This window comes from Nicotiana attenuata, chromosome 10 (genome assembly GCF_001879085.1).
Source record: "Nicotiana attenuata strain UT chromosome 10, NIATTr2, whole genome shotgun sequence".
In the NCBI taxonomy this organism is placed as follows: domain Eukaryota; kingdom Viridiplantae; phylum Streptophyta; class Magnoliopsida; order Solanales; family Solanaceae; genus Nicotiana; species Nicotiana attenuata.
The window spans coordinates 29,772,728-29,791,775 of NC_031998.1; the positions used below are offsets into that span (position 1 = coordinate 29,772,728).

General features: G+C 37.4%; 1 protein-coding gene across 1 annotated transcript; it reads right to left on the bottom strand.

Moving 5' to 3' along the window:
- On the bottom strand, positions 3,792 to 18,086 carry LOC109233218 (very-long-chain 3-oxoacyl-CoA reductase-like protein At1g24470). Its single transcript, XM_019399003.1, has 4 exons — positions 17,409 to 18,086; positions 16,867 to 17,002; positions 6,353 to 6,422; positions 3,792 to 4,187 (listed from the first exon to the last, which is right to left on the bottom strand). The coding sequence occupies exons 1-4, from the start codon at positions 17,911 to 17,913 to the stop codon at positions 3,936 to 3,938; spliced, it is 963 nt and encodes a 320-aa protein (XP_019254548.1). The 5' UTR covers positions 17,914 to 18,086; the 3' UTR covers positions 3,792 to 3,935.

Consider the following 19,048-nt stretch of genomic DNA (forward strand, 5'->3'; position numbering starts at 1 on the left):
AGAGGATGCCGCCTTTTCGAGTTCCTCCTGTTTCTCGGCAACCTCACTGCTAAGGGCCTCTACCTGAAACCGACACTCTTCAAGTTGCCTTCGCAATTCAACCACTTGAGCTTGAAGATCACTGCATTGGGCCTCTACATCCCTGCTAACCTCAAGCTCCTCTTTCCTACTTCTCAACGTCCCCTCGAGGATGCTACACTTCTCTATGGCTTGTACCAGCTCCTCGTCCCTCTTCTTCAGATCTTCCCTCGAGGCCTGCATGTCGCTGCAGTCGCGAAGCCGACTTCGGTGATCCCGATACTTGCCGCGATACTCAAGGTATTTATCCTTCAGTTTCACGAAGATCTCTTTACCCCTTTTCTCCCTCCGGGCGATCTCAATTTCTAAAATCACCGTCTGCAAACCAAAAAAGAGGAGAAAAAGGTCAGAACTTCGAACGCCTTGAAAAATAGGAAAAAGTTCGTATCACAAAAGCTCACCCTAAGAGCTAGGCCAGCGATGGTCCTCAACAAGGCACCGTCATTTATTTTCTTAAGGGTCTTACCCTCAACTTTGAAATAGAGAGGACCGAGGGCAAGGAGTACCTCCTTAGTGTCCACCAACAATTCACGATCCATAATAACCGCGATAGTCCTCGTAGACCCCTCTAACCTTAACTCGAGCTGAGTACGCCCCTCTTTAATTATTCTCAAGTCGTCCGCATCGACGTTGGAACCTGACTCATCACCCTCCTCAACATTGCTTTTACCCCTATCATCGGCAGGCAAAGTAGCATCCACGATTGTCTGAGAGGTTGAAGCCTCCTCTCGCCGGGAAGGGTCAAAAACGTCAGTAGTCGCCCCCTCGATCTCAATTCCCTTGGAATGAAGAGATACGCCTACATCGGCTTCCACCGGCCTCGGAGCCTCAAGACTCGGTTCAACATTATCGCTCACAAAAATTGTAGTTTTCTCACGCAACAAAAAGTCCCCTTTCGCCGCATCAACGGCTAGAGTAACTCCATCACCTGCATCCACAGACCTCCTATTTCGAGGTAAAAGATCTTCGTCACTGGGAAAATGCTCACCGTCCTCGTCGATGAGAGAATATAAAGAAGGAGCAGAAGTCTCAACGGCTAGAGCAGAAACGAAGGTGGAAGTGGCGACGGGTGGAATTGGAATAAAGATAGGATCGGCCGTAGTCGAAGCACGCGCGGAGACTGAAGGTGTAGTGGCCCTCCTCTTTCGAAACGAGGGCGTGGGAGCTCTCAACCTCCTCATAGACCACTTGGCCGAAGCTAAAGAAAAACGAGAAAGGGAAAATCAGCAAAGGTAACAAACATGGGCAAAGAAACTACGGCGTCGACGGTAAGGAGAAAATTATCCGCCGAGGAAAGAGACGGCCTAAATCTCTGAGAAAAGCTCGACCAATCGCGTATCCCCGCCGTATGAGGAAAAATCTGTCTAACCTAATTGGCGATATAGGCCACCATCTGGAGAGGTAGAGCAATAGTTGCAAAAAGGGAGAAGCCGATTAACCAACCCACAACAAGGAAAACATGAGAAACAAAAAGGTATATAAACAAATACGAGCAATTACAAGTAGGGTCCCAAGCCTCAAGGAAGCCTGCGGCGGCGGACACTACGTCTTGGGTCTTGACAAAGAAATAGTCAAGCCAGAAATACCAACTAGCCTTGTCATCCATCCTCACCACTAAACATTTCACCCGGCGGTGGCGAAGATTCAACAAAGTCCCTCGATAGAAATGAGGGGCGAAGAGATGGATCAAGTGGCGTAATGTTATGTTGACGTTGGCCAATTCAGCAAATTGCATCAACATCATGACCGCTTTAAAGATATAAGGGGAGAGCTGCGCTGGTCATACGTTGTAGTAGCGGCATAAATCTTCTATCAATGGCGGCAAAGGGAATGAATATCCAATTAAGAACAAATATGTCTAAAGGTCGCAGAAGTCGGGACGATGATCTCGCACCTCGTCATCGCCTGCAGGGACTAAGTCCACGCGACCAGGTAGGCCGAGTCTAACCTTGAGTTCGCTTAACTGCTCAACCATCATAGTAGATTTAAACCTCTCAGTCACCACTTCCGGTGCCTTTTGGAAGTTGGGTTTAGCATCAGGACATCAAGGTACGATTTCCTCTATAGTAGGCAGGGTTTCCTCCTCAGCGGCAAATCGGCCATCCTCCCTTTGGTCAGGGAAAACGATGTCTAAAGGAACAGAATGATATTCCATATGGATATCTGATGGTAGGTCTGACATTGTGTGCAAAAGAGATAGGGAAGCAAAGAAAACAACAGAGAGATACAAGGGTTTCGCAAAGAAGAAGAAGAAGAAGAAGCTCTGCTTATGAAGTAGAGGGAGTTTGGAAAAGTTTCAAAATAAACAAACCACCCCCTATTTATAAGACTTGGGGGCACCAGAATCGAAACGATGGGCCATGATTAGCACGAAGATCGAAACGACAGAACCAATCAAGGGTCACACGTGGATCGACGCAACGTGTCGGGAAACGGTGTCATCATGACGCGTGACATCATGATGTCACTCTTTCTCTTGGACCAGATGGTTCAAATGGACTTCCCGAGAAATTTCAAAGAATTCAAAATGTGCGGCCCTTAGAAAGACACGTTGCCTAACTATCACGACCACGGCCTGCATAGCCAATTCGGTAAAGCTCGACCACAAACGACATTATCCACTCATCGACCTCGCCCGCGAGGACTAGCTCGATAAGTGGAGGGACTAACTGTATCGGCCAAAAAATATCTTTGATATAGGCAAGCCACGTCAGCATCACTATAGCCTTCGTCGACCGCCACGTGCTATCAGTAAGGTCCCCACAAAGATCGGTCTCAGGGCGAAGTAGCCTCGAAGCGATGAAGGGTATGGTCGAAGATTCAACAAAGATCAAGGTCGTCAAGTCGCCATGGTTCAAGATCGAGGTCGAGGTCGAGCATCTTAGACAGAGTTATAACGACTAGTTCTAAAATAAAACGTAAAAGAGAACATTCTAGTGGATATTCTCTGCACATATATTATTAGAATTTCTAAAAGTATGTTCCCTGTAAATAGAAAGAGACACAATGATAGGAAGGGGGAGATACTCATTTGTATAAAAAAAACACCTCTAACTTTATAGAGAGAATTTGGTCAAATTGCAAGGGTACAAAAATAACCTTTTTACTAAGGCCCCGTTTGGCCATGAGTTTTCCCAAAATAAATTTGGGATTTATTTTCAAAACTCACGCTTGGCCATAAATTTTGCCCACATTTTGGCCAATTTCCAAATCCGAAATTCCAAAATCACCTATTGAGCTGATTTTGGGCCAAAATTCCAAAACTTGGGAATTATATACATGTTTTTCCAAAATAAAGTTGGAAAATATGTTTTGAAAACGTATGTCCAAACACATTTTCATCTTCAAACTAAACTTCACCCAAATCAGATTTTTCAAAATAAATTTGGGATCTATGGCCAAACGCTAGCTAAGATTCTTGTCTAGCGTTTTCTATCGGATCCAAGAACAACCTAAGTGTTCAAAGGCTTATCAATCATTCATCATTGTCAGAAAGAATATCCACTGATCTCATCCCTTTTCAGATGATTCTCACGTTTTATTTACTTAAATGTTATTTATTGCCATTTATTACTATTTAATGCCATATTCCTCCTTTTTGGATCATTGAATACTGTTATTATTACTAATATTTGTCGCCATCTGGACAGATCTACTATTTATTTGTCACGATATCAATAGCTTTATCTTTGGGATATTATTTTTAACTAAGATTAACTCTTCTTTATTTAAATCTAATTGGTTGAACCGAGATCTGTATTTTTGATCAAACATATCATACTTGACATATTGGTGTAAAAAATTTATACAGTATAAAACGAAGCTAATGAAATTACGCTGTAAACAATTATGAAAGCTTAGTAAATATTGTGCTTATCATTCCTCCTGCTGAGGCCGATGGAGAGGCGCCAGGCATCAAGAAGAGGTTCAGGCAACAAAGAAGCAAACCACCATTGAAGTGAATGTGGCCAGTAAGGCATTCTCCTTCCTCCATATCCTATTTGTCCAACAGCTGCTTTCGCATACTTTTCCGCTGATGGACTGAACAATGTAGATCTCTCTATGCTTGCAACTCTTGAAGTCATCTTCGTTTTAACATATAATGGTACCTTATTAAAACAAACAAACCATGACCTCGATCTTAAATTCACGTTTACATTTTTCCATTTCTCACTCCCTATATATGTACTTTAAATTAAGATTCAACTTATATACCCTGTAAAGAATTTTTGGATCAGTCGCCGGTTTAGGATTTCTAGTAAATGGATGTACTACTAAAAAGAAGAAGAAAAAGTTATGGTATTAAGTGGGAATTGATCCATATTTCTCCTAATAAATAACTCAGCATTCAACCAAGTGCACCATCGACTATTCTTAGAGTATGAGTGCCAACAATTAATATTATACGAATTTGAATAAATATGCACATAAAATATCAAATTTTACGGAAAGACCATGGATTCACGTACCCCACAATCTCTCCTACAAATCCGCCCTGGTTGTAGACAGATAACCATAGGCATTGGTAGCATACATATTGTTAGGTTCTTGAATGGGTGTGAATGGGAAATGGAAGAGCACCTTTTGAATTGCACCTCTTCATCTCACCCTTTTATTGTCTATAAATTTAGAGGCTTGGCCTCATTTATTAGATATGGAAAATCTGAAAACTTATTCCCTCTTTTTTACATTGTTTCATTAGTTTTTCAAATAAATAAAGTGTCAAGTGTGATTTGCTCCGTTTGTTGAGTTCGCTCAAGTTCTGTAATTTCGATTGCTAGTATTACAGAATAGTTGTTCCGTTCTATCTTGAGAGAAAGTAATCCATAACCTTGGACAATAATAAGGGAATTAAATTCCTTAAGGGCACACACACAAATAACTTGTGGGTTCGGAATTATTTTCTATTTTTGTTTTCTTAAACTTGGGTGTGTTTGGTACGAAGGAAAACATTTTCCAGAAAATATTTTTCAATTTTCCCATGTTTGGTTGGCTTAAATATTTTGGAAAATATTTTCCTTATCAACTCATTTTCCTCCAATTGGAGGAAAATATTTTCCTTATCAAGTGAAGGGAAAACATTTTCCAAAACTCATTCTCAACCTTCCCCATCCTATTCCTCCCACACCAACCCACCCCACACCCACCCACCTTCCCACCTCCTCTCACCAAAAAGGATTTTTTTTTTTTAAAATTTTAGTTTTTTTTTCCGTCACCACCCACCCTGCTATCCCCCGCCAAAACCCCACCCTCATTGCCCCCCACCCCCCAAAATATTTTACTTTTTTTGTAATTTTCAAATTTCATGTTTTTTTCGTACCCCACCCCACCCTGCCCCTCCCCCCCCCCCCTAAAAAAAAATTACTTTTTTTTTTGTAATTTCAAATTTCTATTTTTTATATTTTTCTGCACATACCACTGCCCCTCCCCCCCCCCCCCCCAAGAAAAAATATTTTTTTTATATATATTTTCAGTTTTATTTTTTTTATCTTTCGGTTTACAGGTTCGAAATTTTACAAGTTCCAAAATTATGAGTTCAGAGGTTTATGTGTTTGGAAGTTTACGGGTTTAGAAATTATAAAGTTTACGGGTTCGAAAATTTGCGATTTTTGCGTAAAAAAAGTAAAGCATCACATTAGTTTCTTTGGGTTGTGTCAATTTTTAGAGACTTCGGGAAGGGGTGGGGGAGGGGGAGGGGTAAGGGGAGGTAGGAGGGGGAGGGGGAGGGGTGAGGAGAGTTGCATAAAAAATATTTTCCTAAAAAGAATATTTTCTACTCTCTAACCAAACAATAGAAAATATTTTTCGGAAAATATTTTCCACTTACCAACCAAACAAGAGAAAATAAGTGATAAAATCACTCATTTTCCATGAAAACATTTTCTAGGAAAACATTTTCCATGGAAAACATTTTCCTTCATACCAAACACACCCCTAACGTCTTCTCATTTTCTGGTTTCGAATACAGTATTACTAACACATATAAGAATCACTAAAAGCTCAATAAATAACAGTATTAAATTCATATTCATAATTATAAAAAGTACAAAGAGTTCATTATTAAAGTAATGATCGGAAAGTTGTTTGTTCATAGAGAAAATTGACAATTCTATCATGTATAATATATTATATATATTGCAGACCGACATACGGTCAAGTTAATTTGTAACATGATTTAAAGTGCTATATTTTGAATGCATTTGGAATGTCTGAAGATCACAACTTATATTGCAACTTATAAACAATGGAGACATAGTGAGTTAGTAGTACGTACCTGACACTGAACATCTATACCGTGGTGTTCGTATTCCACGTACAAACATCTCGACAACTGATCGATATACCTGAGCATGTTTATTTCAATTTTTTGTTAATATATATGAATACACCAGAAATCCAATTCCTGTAGTTCATATAATAGCATTATAGCATTAGATAAGATCCATCTCTGGAGATCCAATTAGCTTTTGTTTGGAAATTAACCCAACTCCATATATATATATATATATATATATATATATATATATATATATATATATATATATATATATATATATATATATATATTATTGAATTTTTAATTATGTACTAGTTATATTAAATTTGTCTATTGTCGTAAAATAGTGGTTTATGTTCGAAAAAATAATATCCCACCCAGGAATAATATCCACAGTAAATAACAATAACACAAAAGAGTAACAACGACACCAAATTTTTAACGGGATAAAATATAATACCCGAACGGAGAAATATTATACCAATATAATATCACAACTTGGTAGTGTCAAAAGACTATTACAATTTCGAAAGAAATAATACTCTTTATCTTAAATACCTCACTACAATATTACTCACACTTACTATTTATTTCATAAACTATCGTCTATGAATTATTCTCTCTAACTCTTAGTTGTTTCTCTTGATTTGGTGTATTTGAAACGAGGAAAGTAACGTTTCTACTTATAGGTGAATAGTTGCTCACCATAACCATTCAAAGTTGGTTCTGACTCCCAATTTGCCGATTTGCAATCTTGCAAATCGGTTTTGCAACTTGTCCACCGCCCAAGCCGTAAGTTTGGCTAATCATCTTTTCTTCGTTTCTTTCTTTTATTTACTTTGTTTGTTCTTTGTTAGGGAATTAGTTTCCCATAAATCTCCCTCTCAATTTTGATTTTCTTCTTCATTTCAAGTCTTGATTTCACTCTCAGAAAATCTTTAAACTTGAAAAGTATTATAAAGATATCTACAACTTGATTATGAGTCTTCGCATATTTAAGCTCTATTTCCTTAATGGAAACACATTTGTCTTTGCTTGTAGCCTTTAGCCAAAAGTCTTGCCTTGTGTCTCTTCACCCCTCCATTAACATTTTTCTTTGTTTTGTATATCTGTTTCACTCCAATTAATCGATGACCTTTGGGAAGAGTTGTTAACTCTCAAGTGTTGTTCTTCTCTACTCTCGATATCATCATCCGTGGTTGTTCTCCACCTTTTGTCTGTAACATCTTCATCAAAGCTTTTTGGTTCACTATCAGCAAAGAGACAATATAAAAAATCAAAATTAGTAGCTTCTTATGTGCATCATAGAGCTCTTGAATACTCCTCGTCCTTTGCGGCTGTTCATTTGAACTTTCTCGAGAAGAAGGAGATGCAACATTAGTTGGTGAAGGAGGTGGAGTTGTATCTTGCACAGGTTCTACGGTCTCTGGTTCTTTTTCATTACCAAAGTATGGAAGAAAATCACATGAAGTTTCTTCCTGAGCCTCCCAATTCCATTCCAATTCTTCATCAAATTCGACATCACGACTCACCACCACCTTACCGCTGCTTGGGTTATATAGCTTGTAGCCTTTTGAACTTGTATCATAGCCAACAAACACATGCTTGACAATTCGATCGTCAAACTTCGCTCTCCCATACTGTGGAACATGAGCATAGGCTATGCTCCCAAAAATTCTCAAGTGCTTGACACTTGACTTTCTTCCACTCCATGCTTCTTGAGGGGTTTGATCTCTAACATTTCTTGTTAAAGACGTATTTCAAATAAACTGCACAAGAAACAGCTTCGACCCAAAATTCCTTGAGCATACTTTTAGCTTTCAACATACATCTAGCCATATTAAGAATTGTTCGATTTTGTTGGGGGGGGGGGGGGGTGAATAAGGTATCGTTAGAGGACGATGAAATAAATTCTTTGAAGCGAATTCGCCTCCTCTAACAGGCCTTAAATCTTTTATTTCATAACCACTATCTTTTTCAACAAGCGCTTTGAAATTTTTAAAAGCAACAAACGCTTCAGATTTTTGGTTCAAGAAATAAACCCAAGACTTTCTACTAAAGTCATAAAAAAATAGCAGAAAGTATTTACTTTTACCAAAGGAAGGTGGATTGATTGGTCCACATATATCAGTGTGAACAAGTTGGAGTCGCTTGGTTGCTCTTGACATGGATTCATGCGGAAAACTTCTCCTTGCATGTTTTCCAAGTAGACAAGCTTCACACAATTGATTGGGATGGTTGATTGATGGTATGCCATACACCATGTTCTTTTCTCCCATTGATTTGAGCGCCTCAAAATTGAACTGCCCAAATCGCATGTGCCAACACAATGATTCATCTTCCACAATAGCCTTCAAACACTTTGCATCAATTGTCTTAAGATTCAGAGAATATAATCTATTTTTCGCCACATGCACTTTAGCAATTAGAATTCCACCTAAATCTCTAAGCCAAATATACATATTTTTCATGTGGATATTATATCCCTTTCAGAAGTTGGCCCAAACTCAAATTATTACTTTTTAATTTTGGCACATAATAAAAATCTTGAATTAACTTGTGTCCACTATTAATAGAGGAGATCAGAATTGTACCTATCCCTTTGGTTAGAATATTTGAAGTATCTCCAAATGACACATTACCTGTCACCATTTTATTTATCTCCACAAACTTGTCTTTGCATCCACATATATGATTGCTTGCTCCATTTTTCAAATACCAGGAGCTACAATAACTCGTGTCTTCTTCCTTGAGTGCCAACAATAATGTTGACTCATCTTCTTCTTTCTTGTCGTCAACAAGGTTAGTTTTCTCTTCAATATTGTTACGGCATTCCCAAGAGTAATGGCCAACTTTATGAAAATTATAACACTCAATTTTTGACTTGTCATACCTTTGTCCATTATTTTCCTGATAGTAGCCACGTACTCTTCCTTATCTTTGTCCACAACCACGACCTATAAATATTTGGTGGATTTTCACTTCATTGTTGAAGTTGTTACCATTACTTCTTCCTCTTCTATTACTGCCACGATGTCGTCCTCGTCCATTCCCTTGATAGTTTTTTTTACCTTCATAATACTTGAAGGATGACTAAGTTCTAAGAAGTTGCTCCAGTGACACTTCTTGTCTCCTCTTGATCTTTTCTTCATGGGCCTGTAAAGAACCCTCAAATTGCTCTACCATCATTTAGTCTAAGTCTTTAGACTCATTAATAGCACATGTGAGAATAGTTATATGAATATATGTAATTAGTCTTAGTCCCTTATATAATAGGAGTATGTTATGTGTTATGTATACATAAAAATAGGGCTCATTGTAATATAAAAAAATAATTAATAATATTTTCTCACATGGTATCAGAGCATGAGTAAGAAAAGATCATTGTGCGTCATTCCAACAACATCCGGGAAGAAAGAACTCAATCACCGTGCAATTTTTCGGTGATCTAAGCGACTGATTTGCGTCATCTCACATTTGGTAAGTGTTGTGAACAAACCAACACCGCCATTAGACTTAGATTCTCCGGCAACAGACGTCCCACGCGCCTCCAGGCGCCATCCAGATCTGCGATTCCGCCGGCTTGTCTGTCCCACGCGTCGACGCGTGCGTGCTTCTCCGGCCTTGTTTTGGCCGAGCTTCTTGTAGACAGCCTATTCACACAGCAATTCCGAGTTCACTAATACTATTTTTGACAGATTTCGACAACTTTGGAATTTACCGGCGAGCTACAGTGTTTTACGGCATGAACAGTGTTTCCCGGCGCAAAATTGTGTTCTTTTTCTCTGCTGTGAACAGCGTTTTCCCATATATTTCTTCAGTTTTCTAGGAGTTACTTATTTTTACTATTTCAAGTTAACCCTACAACTTTTAGTCAAGAATTTGAGAAATTAATTGTAGCGACATAGGATCCAATACTATGATTAGTTGAATGGTTTCTCTATTGGATTATATTGAGTTCCTTCAGTACAAAGCATGTAAACAGACATCTCCAGAGACAGATTCCATTGTACAAACATGTAATAGCGTGACTTGTATCTCCCAATCTTCATCCTCCGATTCTTGGATCATTGATTCAGGTGCATCTGATCATATTTCTAGTAACAAATCTCTTTTCACTAGTATTTCGTATTCTCAATCTCTTCCAACAGTCACAATGGACAATGGGTCTCAAACCATGGCAGCTGCAATAGTCAAGAAAGACCACTTCCTTCCTTACCTTTAGATTCAGTTCTTTATGTTCGTAGTAATACTTTTAATCTCATAGTCGTTAGTCGCTTAGCCAAAATACTTAAATGTATTATTTTATTTCTTGATGACCTTGTTTTTATAGAAGAACGCAGTACAGGGCAGATTATTGGTTCCGGGCGTGAATCAAATGGACTTTATTACCTTATCCTTGCTAAATCAGATGGACTCATATCTTGTCTTCCTTCAACAACTTGTCTTGTTACCGATTCACCATATTTATTACAGAAACAGTTGTGACATCCCAATTTGTCAAAACTTCAGAAAATGATACCTGGTTTATCTCACTTGTCCACTAGAGTGTGAGTCATGTCAGCTCGGTAAGCATACTCGCTCCTATTTCCTTCGGCATCTTGATAATCGAGCAGAGTCACCTTTTACTTTAGTCTATTAAGATGTTAGGGGTCCTAGTGGGGTCAGTTCTACCTTGGGATTTCGCTACTTTGTTAGTTTCATTGATGATTATTCCAGGTGCACTTGGATATTTTTCATGAAAAATCGATTTGAGTTATTTTCTATTTCCAAGACCTTCTACGCTAAAATTCAAAAAACAAATTAGGGTTCTATCCTCACATTTCATAATAATAATGCCCTAGAGTATTTGTCTTTCTCATTTCAGTAGTTTATGAACATCTTGTACGTACACATCTCAACTGAATGCGATAGCTGGAAGAAAGAATAGACATATATTGAAACTGCTCATACCCTACTCATACAATATCATTCGTTGCTTTTTTGGGGGATACAGTTCTTACATCTTGCTATCTTATTAATCGTATGCCATCTTCAGCTATCCAGTATCAAGTTCCATTCTCTGTCCTGTTTTCCCACTTACCTTTGTGCTCTCTTCCACCATGTGTCTTTGGAAGCACGTGTTTTGTTCATAACCTTGCTCCAGGAAAAGATAAGTTAGCTCCTCATTCTCTTAAGTGCATATTTCTGGGTTACTCGAGAATGCAAAAGGGGTATCGATGTTATTCTCCTGACCTACAGCGGTACCTTATGTCCATTGATGTTACCTTCTTTGAAACCCAATCATACTTCACAAGTCCAAGTAATCACTTAGATATTTCGAAGGTGCTACCAGTTTCATCTTTTGGAGATTCAGTCACTATCTCACATTCATCTTCCTCTACAACTCCAGCTCCACCACCTACAACTCCAGTTGCAGCTCCACTACCTATAGCTCCAGTTCCACCACCTATAGCTCTATTTTTACCACCCATAGATCTAGTTCCACCACCTATTCCAGTTCTACCTTATGCAGCTCTACCACTCCCGATTTATTATCGTCGTCCGCGCCAGCATCAGGCCCACCTGATTCACTTCCTGCACCCGATCGACCCTGCTTATACTTTGTACTTGTCTCTTCTTAGTCAACTGATTGCACTACAGAAAGGTATACAATCCACACTTAATCCTAATCCCATTATATCGGTTTAAGTTACCATCATCTGTCATCACCCCATTGTGCATTTGTATCATCTTTGTACTTTGTTTCCATCCCTAAGTTTACAGGTGAAGCGTTGTCTTATCTAGGATGGCGACAAGCTATGATTGACGAGATGTCTGCATTACATATGAGTGGTACTTGGGAGCTTGTTCCTTTTCTCTCTAGTAAATGGATTGTTGGTTGTTGTTGGGTATATGCAGTCAAAGTTGGTTCAGATGGCCAGGATGATCACCTTAAGTCCCGTCTTGTTGCCAAAGGGTATACTCAGATATTTAGGCTCGATTATAGTGATACTTTTTCTCCCGTGGATAAAATAACATTAGTCCGCCTTTGTCTATCTATGGCTAATGTTCGCCATTGGCCTCTATATCAGTTGGACATTAAGAATGGTTTTCTTCACATTGACCTTGAGGATGAGGTTTATATAGAGCAACCACCTGATTTTGTTGATCAGGGAGAGTCTAGTGGCCTTGTATGTCGGTTGCTCCAGTCCCTCTATGGTCTAAAGCAGTCTCCTCGAGCATGATTTGGTAAGTCAGCACAGTTATCCAGGAGTTTGGCATGACTCGTAACGAAGCTGATCACTATGTGTTTTATCGGCATTCTGCTTTAAATCTGTGTATTTATCTGGTCGTTTATGTTGACAATATTGTTATTACCAATAATGATCGGGATGGTATTACTAAGTTGAAGCAATATCTCTTTGAGCACTTTCAGACCACGGATATGGGCAGAATAAAGTATTTTCTTGGTATTAAGGTCACGCAATCTAGCTCAGGTATTGTGATCTCACAACGGAAGTATGCCTTAGACATTCTTGAGGAGATAGGAATGACAGGCTGTAAACCTGTTGACACTCCGATAGATCTGAATTCTAAACTTCTGCCAAGACAGGGAGAGCCACTTAACGATCCTACAAGATATAGGCGGTTGGTTGGTAAATTAAATTACCTCACAATGACTAGACCTGGAATTTTCTTTTCTCTGAGTGTTGTGAGTCAGTTTATGGATTCTCCCTATGATAGTCAGTGGGATGCAGTTGTCAGCATTCTTCGGTTATAAAATCAGCTCCAGGCAAAGGTTTATTGATTGAGAACCGAGGCCATGAGCAGATCGTTGGATACAAAAATGATGATTGGCCAGGATCTCCTTCTGTTAGACGTTCTACATCTGAATATTGTATCTTAGTAGGAGGTAATTTGGTGTCTTGGAAGAGCAAGAAATAAAATGTGGTTGCTCGGTCTTGTGCAGAAGCAGAATATCGAGCAATGGCTATGGGGACATGTGAGCTAATTTGGATCAAACAGTTGCTCAAGGAGTTGAAATTTTGGTGATATCAACTAGATGAGACTTGTGTGTGATAATCAAGCTGCTCTTCATATTGCATCAAATCCAGTGTTCCATGAGAGAACTAAACACGTTGAGATTGGCTGTCACTTTGTCAGTGAAAAGATACTCTCGAAAGATATTGCTACAAAGTTTGTAAAGTCGAATGATCAACTTGTAGATATTGTCACCAAGTCCCTCGCGGGTCCTCGTATCAGCTATATATATAACAAGTTCGGTACATATGATTTATATGTACCACCTTGAGGGGGAATGTTAGAATAGTTATGTGAATATATGTAATTAGTATTAGTCTCTTATGTAATAAGAGTAGGTTATGTGTTATGTATACATATAAATATGGCTTGTAGTAACATAGAATAATAATCAATAATATTTTTTTCCTGTGCTTTCTCACAGCACACACCGCAAAATCAAATTTAGTTGTTAATGTGCGAAGGACCTTTTCTATAACATAGACATCTTCTATGTCATCCCTGTATCTTCTTAATTGATTCACAACGGCCTTCACTTTTGAACAATAATCCAAAATACATTCGGATTCCTTCTTTTTTTAAACTTTAAAATCAGCCCTTAGAGTTTGAAGTTTTACCTTCCTCGTCTTGTCAACTCCTTGGAGAGAATTTTGTAAAATCTCCCAAGCTTCCTTTGAGGTGGTAGCATTTGTCACCTTCTCAAACATGGCATCATCCAAACATTGGTGGATGGGCGTGAGGATTTATTGATCCTTCTTCCTTGTCTTTGTTAAGACATCATTTTCAATTTGAGGCAGAGCTTCCTTATTACCGAGTTTTGCATACCCTCTGTCTACGATTTCCCACACATCCTGGGAGCCATGAATGACTTTTATGCATAGATATCATTTCTCATAATTATCTTTTGTGAGTCACGGATACTGAAAAGACAACGACCATTATTCGCCATGGCTCTGATACCACGTTGTTGGGAAAAATAATATTCCGCCAGAAATAATATCTACAGTAAATAACAATAATACAAGAGAGTAACAACGATATTACATTTTTAACGGGGTAAAATACGATACCCAAGTGGAGCAATATTATACCATTATAATATTACAACTTGGTAGTATCAAGAGACTACTACAACATCGAAAGAAATAACACTCTTTATTTTAAATACCTCACTATGATATTACTCTCACTCACTATTTATCTTATAGACTACAATCTACGGATTACTCTCTCTAACTCTCAGTTGCTTCTCTTGATTTGGTGTACTTAAAATAAGGAAAGTAACGTCTCTATTTATAGATGAATGGTTGCTCACCATAACCATTCAAAGTTGTTTCTGACTCCCAATTTGCCGTTTCGCAATCTTGCAAATTTGTTTTGCAACTTGTCCACAACCCAAGTCGTAAGTTTAGCCAATCATCTTTTATTTTTTTCGTTTCTTTCTTTTATTTTTGTTTGTTCTTTTGCTAGGGAATTAGTTTCCCACAGTTTAATGTTAATAGCTCGCCTTCATACTAATTCCTAGTGACTAAATGCAAAAGTGCAGCGGACCTCCAATTGCTGTATGTTGGAAAGATTTTAAGAATTACTGACACCAGAAGAATGACTGATCAAGAAAAAGGTACAGTAAGTAAATGGTTTGCAGAAGTACCAAACGGAATACTTGAAGTCTAACCACGACCCTCCCATGCATGCAATAAAGTAAAGGACGAGATATTTTATCTCACAAATTTGTGGACCCGTATCATACATTTTTGGATCCACAAAATTCTGAATTCTATAAAATTATGAGATAAAAAAGAGGTCTCATACAACTATCAAATACTCGTAAAGCTAGAATTAAGCTCATAAAGTCATGTCTAGCAGGACGACAGCGATGGAAAAGAATGCAGCTGCAACAAATGCCATAGCTTTTAGTTGGTCCTTTTTTGGCCACGACCACCCCTCCCACCTCTCTTAAGTGTACTAGCATTTAATATAGTACTACTAATCAAGAGTTATTTTGATTAAATTCTAGATAGCCCTTTAAACTTGGCCTATTTTGTAAGTTAGACATTCTAACTTACCTAGTGACAAGTTAGACCCTTCAATTTGACAGAAATGTGTCTTACGAATACTCGTGTTCATAAGACCAAATGCATGAAATATACTTACTCAAGTGATCCAATTATTGAATCACATGTGTGATTAAGTGTAACTAAAAGTCTTAAAAGTATAAAAATACAGTAATTAAGTAAAAAAGGAAGGAAAAATAAGCCATTAGACTTTCACCAAACCCAGGCCTTTCCCTCCCTGTTCCCCAACCCTTGGACCGTTTCCCATCTTCATTTTTGATACAATTAGACTCCTTTTCTTTTTTTCTTTTTTTTTGGATTGAGATAGAGATTAGAAAATTAGTAGGTAGTCAAACGATTCTCCTTTTCATCCATGTATCGGTAGTTTAGTGTTAGTATGGTAACACTAATCAAAAACCTTGCCATTCCTTTTATTTTTGTTGGGGGGGGGGGGGGGGTGAGGGGAGGTTACACTTTATTCACAGTCATTAGAAGCTGGTTCAATTTGAAATCACATTACATGCGTTATACTTTAACGGGTAACTGATCGTTAAGGTATAACATATTTAAAGCATGTGTTATACATAGAATTATATTCCAGAATTTTTTTCACCTATTTCTTTCCATTGAGTCCAAAAAAACAACATTTTAATTCCGGACTCTTCAATATGAAATCAAAGACACAAGTATACAAGACTATTGTTTTCTGGTTTAAATGTGACAGAGTGGCTCCAGACCACTACTTTGAAATTTGAGTTGTGGTCCTCGAAGACTGGCACAGAAAGAAAATAGAAGAAGAGGAGTACTAATACTTCATCAAGTTTTAAGTTTTAACTGTATTTTGCTAAATATCACAATTTTTATCCATAAAACACCAAGCAGAGGCATTCATTATGAGCCAAAAAGTAGACCCCACTAAACAGTAGTATAAGACCGCTCACTAAATAATTGCATGTTCTTTTTAATAAAAATTTGTAAAATTTAAAACGGAACAAAACTACTCCGTACTTAAAAGATAGTGACGGAATAGAATTTTCACTAAGGGGTATCAAAATATAAGAATTTAAATATATCGTAAAATCAAGGGAAGTTAATGTATAGTAAATATACATAAAATAAAAAAGTTTATCTAATAATGCAGTATAATTTTCCGACGAAGGAGTGTTAGTTGGTTGAATGTGACTCCGCCATTGATAGAAGGTAAGAACTACTATATATGTTGATACATACACCACATAGAACTAAAGGACTTCAACCAAAGACGTATTCAGAATTTTAATTATGGGTGTTAGTCTATTATATTTTAGGACTAAACAATTTAATGAGTTACATTCCTGTTTCAATTTTCACATGAAAACTAACAGGAACCAAGAAAACTTTAGTTCACATAAAATAATGAAAAGAAAATAAATGGCTAGAAGAAGAAAGACTCACGCTTTAGTTGCAGCATAGATAGCAAAAAGAGGGTGAGAAGGTACAACTATTGAAGCACCAGAACCCATATTCACGATAGCACCCTTTCTTCTACGTATCATTCCTGGTAACACTGCCATTGTCACCAGAGTAGCACCTGTCGAAAATATAATTAAGTAAATAAAAAATATATTTAATTTAAAGTATAGTTTTAAATAAAATGATCGCACAATTTAATATTGTATATTATCAAAGTAGGCACCACTAGCCTTCCACCCATTATCAAAAATAATTTATGCATACTAGGCTCATGAAAAAGAATCAAGTCGTACATGAATGACATGTTGAAGATATAATTAATTAATTTAAAAAATATATTTTTCTAACAAAATTTTTTAAATAAAATTTCAATATAAAAGCAAGAGACACTGCCTAGCGCCAACCATTAATAAAAAAAAAATTACACGTGTTAGGTTAATAAAAAATAATTAAACTTGCAAAGGAGAAACGTGTTGAAGACACGTACAATTTAAGCTTTTAAATAAAATACAATTCAACGATACCTTCCAAGTTCACTTTCACTATATTTTTCCATATGTTCTCATCCACCTCATGAAAAAACATGGCTCCTGGATATGTAACACCAACGTTGTTAATTAAAACACCAATATCTAACCGTTCAACGGCCTTTTTCATTTTTTGAATTCCTGTAGAAAGATCACCAGAGAAGTCTAGAACAACAATCTTGATTTGGGTATTTGGATTTTGAGCTTTGATTTCAGCAGAGACTTGTTGTAGTTTGCTTAAATTTCTAGCTACTAATATTAGGTTAAGATTGTCTTTTTGGGCCAGTTGAAAAGCAAAAGCTTTTCCAATTCCATCAGTTGAGCCAGTGATGAGTGCCCATGAGCCATAAGATTTAAGATTCTTTGAATTTCTGAAAAATGTGATGAAGATCCATTTGAGAAAAATAAAGGAGTTTTTGAAGAAGGAGATGAATCCAATAAAGGAGAGAAGAAGAACTAAGAAAGGTTGAGATTTGAGGTGATCCATGGCAGTTGAAAGCATCTTCTTGAGTAGTTGGAGAAGAAGATCGGAATGTTTCTCAAATTGCTATGTCCTATATGCTTTTTGAGTGTGTTACCTTATCAAACATTTATTGCTTTTATTTAGACTTCAATTTATTTTTTACAACAGAAAACAAGCACGAAAGGGCCATGGGCAAATTATTATGTTAGGTAGAAAACAAGGATGTAATATTGGTAGGCATTAAAATTTTATTGGATTTAAATTCAAAAAAAAAAGTTAGATTATATTAATCTCAGGATAAATTAGTCCTAGTAATATCGCAGGGTTAATTATTTAACTCCAATAGATATGAATTTAATAAAAAGGTGCAAATGCATTAAGCTAGCCCTTTTAATCATACTACAAATAATGAGTTGTGATGACCCAATAGGTAATCTTATGTTTTAGAATCAAATTCCATATTTCGAAACCTTTACACCTCATTTTATCCTTTCTCGATTTGCATGCATAGTCGGGGTATTGGCCCGGAAGGTTTATATGTTAAAATCTGATAAAAATAAGAAATTTTGTCTAAAAACTTCATTTGAGTAGACTTCGGTCAATATTTTTGGTAAACGGATCCGGATCCATATTTTGACGATCCCGATGGGTTAGTATCGAAATACGGGACCTAGCAGTATGCCCGGAATCGAAATCCGAGGTCCCTAGCCCGAGTTATGAATTTTTGTTGAAAATTAAAAGTCAGAAAATTTAATGGGTTTTAAGAATTGGTTGATGTTTGGACTTGTTGATACCGGGTCCTTATTTTGGTTCCGGAGTCTGGTACAGGTCCAATATAATATTTTTGACTTATCTGTGAAATTTGGTGGGAAACGGAGTCGGTTTGACGTGATTCGGACGTCCGGTGATAAAAATAGGAATTTCAAAGCTTTCTTGAAAATTTCATTTGATTTGGTGTTCAATTCGTAGTTCTAGGTGTTATTTTGGCGATTTGATCTCGTGAGCAAGTTCATATGATGTTTTTAGACTGCTGTACACTTTTGGTTTGGAGTCCCGAGGGTCTTGGGTGTATTTTTGGATCTTTGGTTGAGAGACTAGTAAAGTTAAGAAATTTGGGAGTTTGACCACTGTCAATATCGGGTTAAGACGACCTACAGTGTTTTGACTGCGCGAG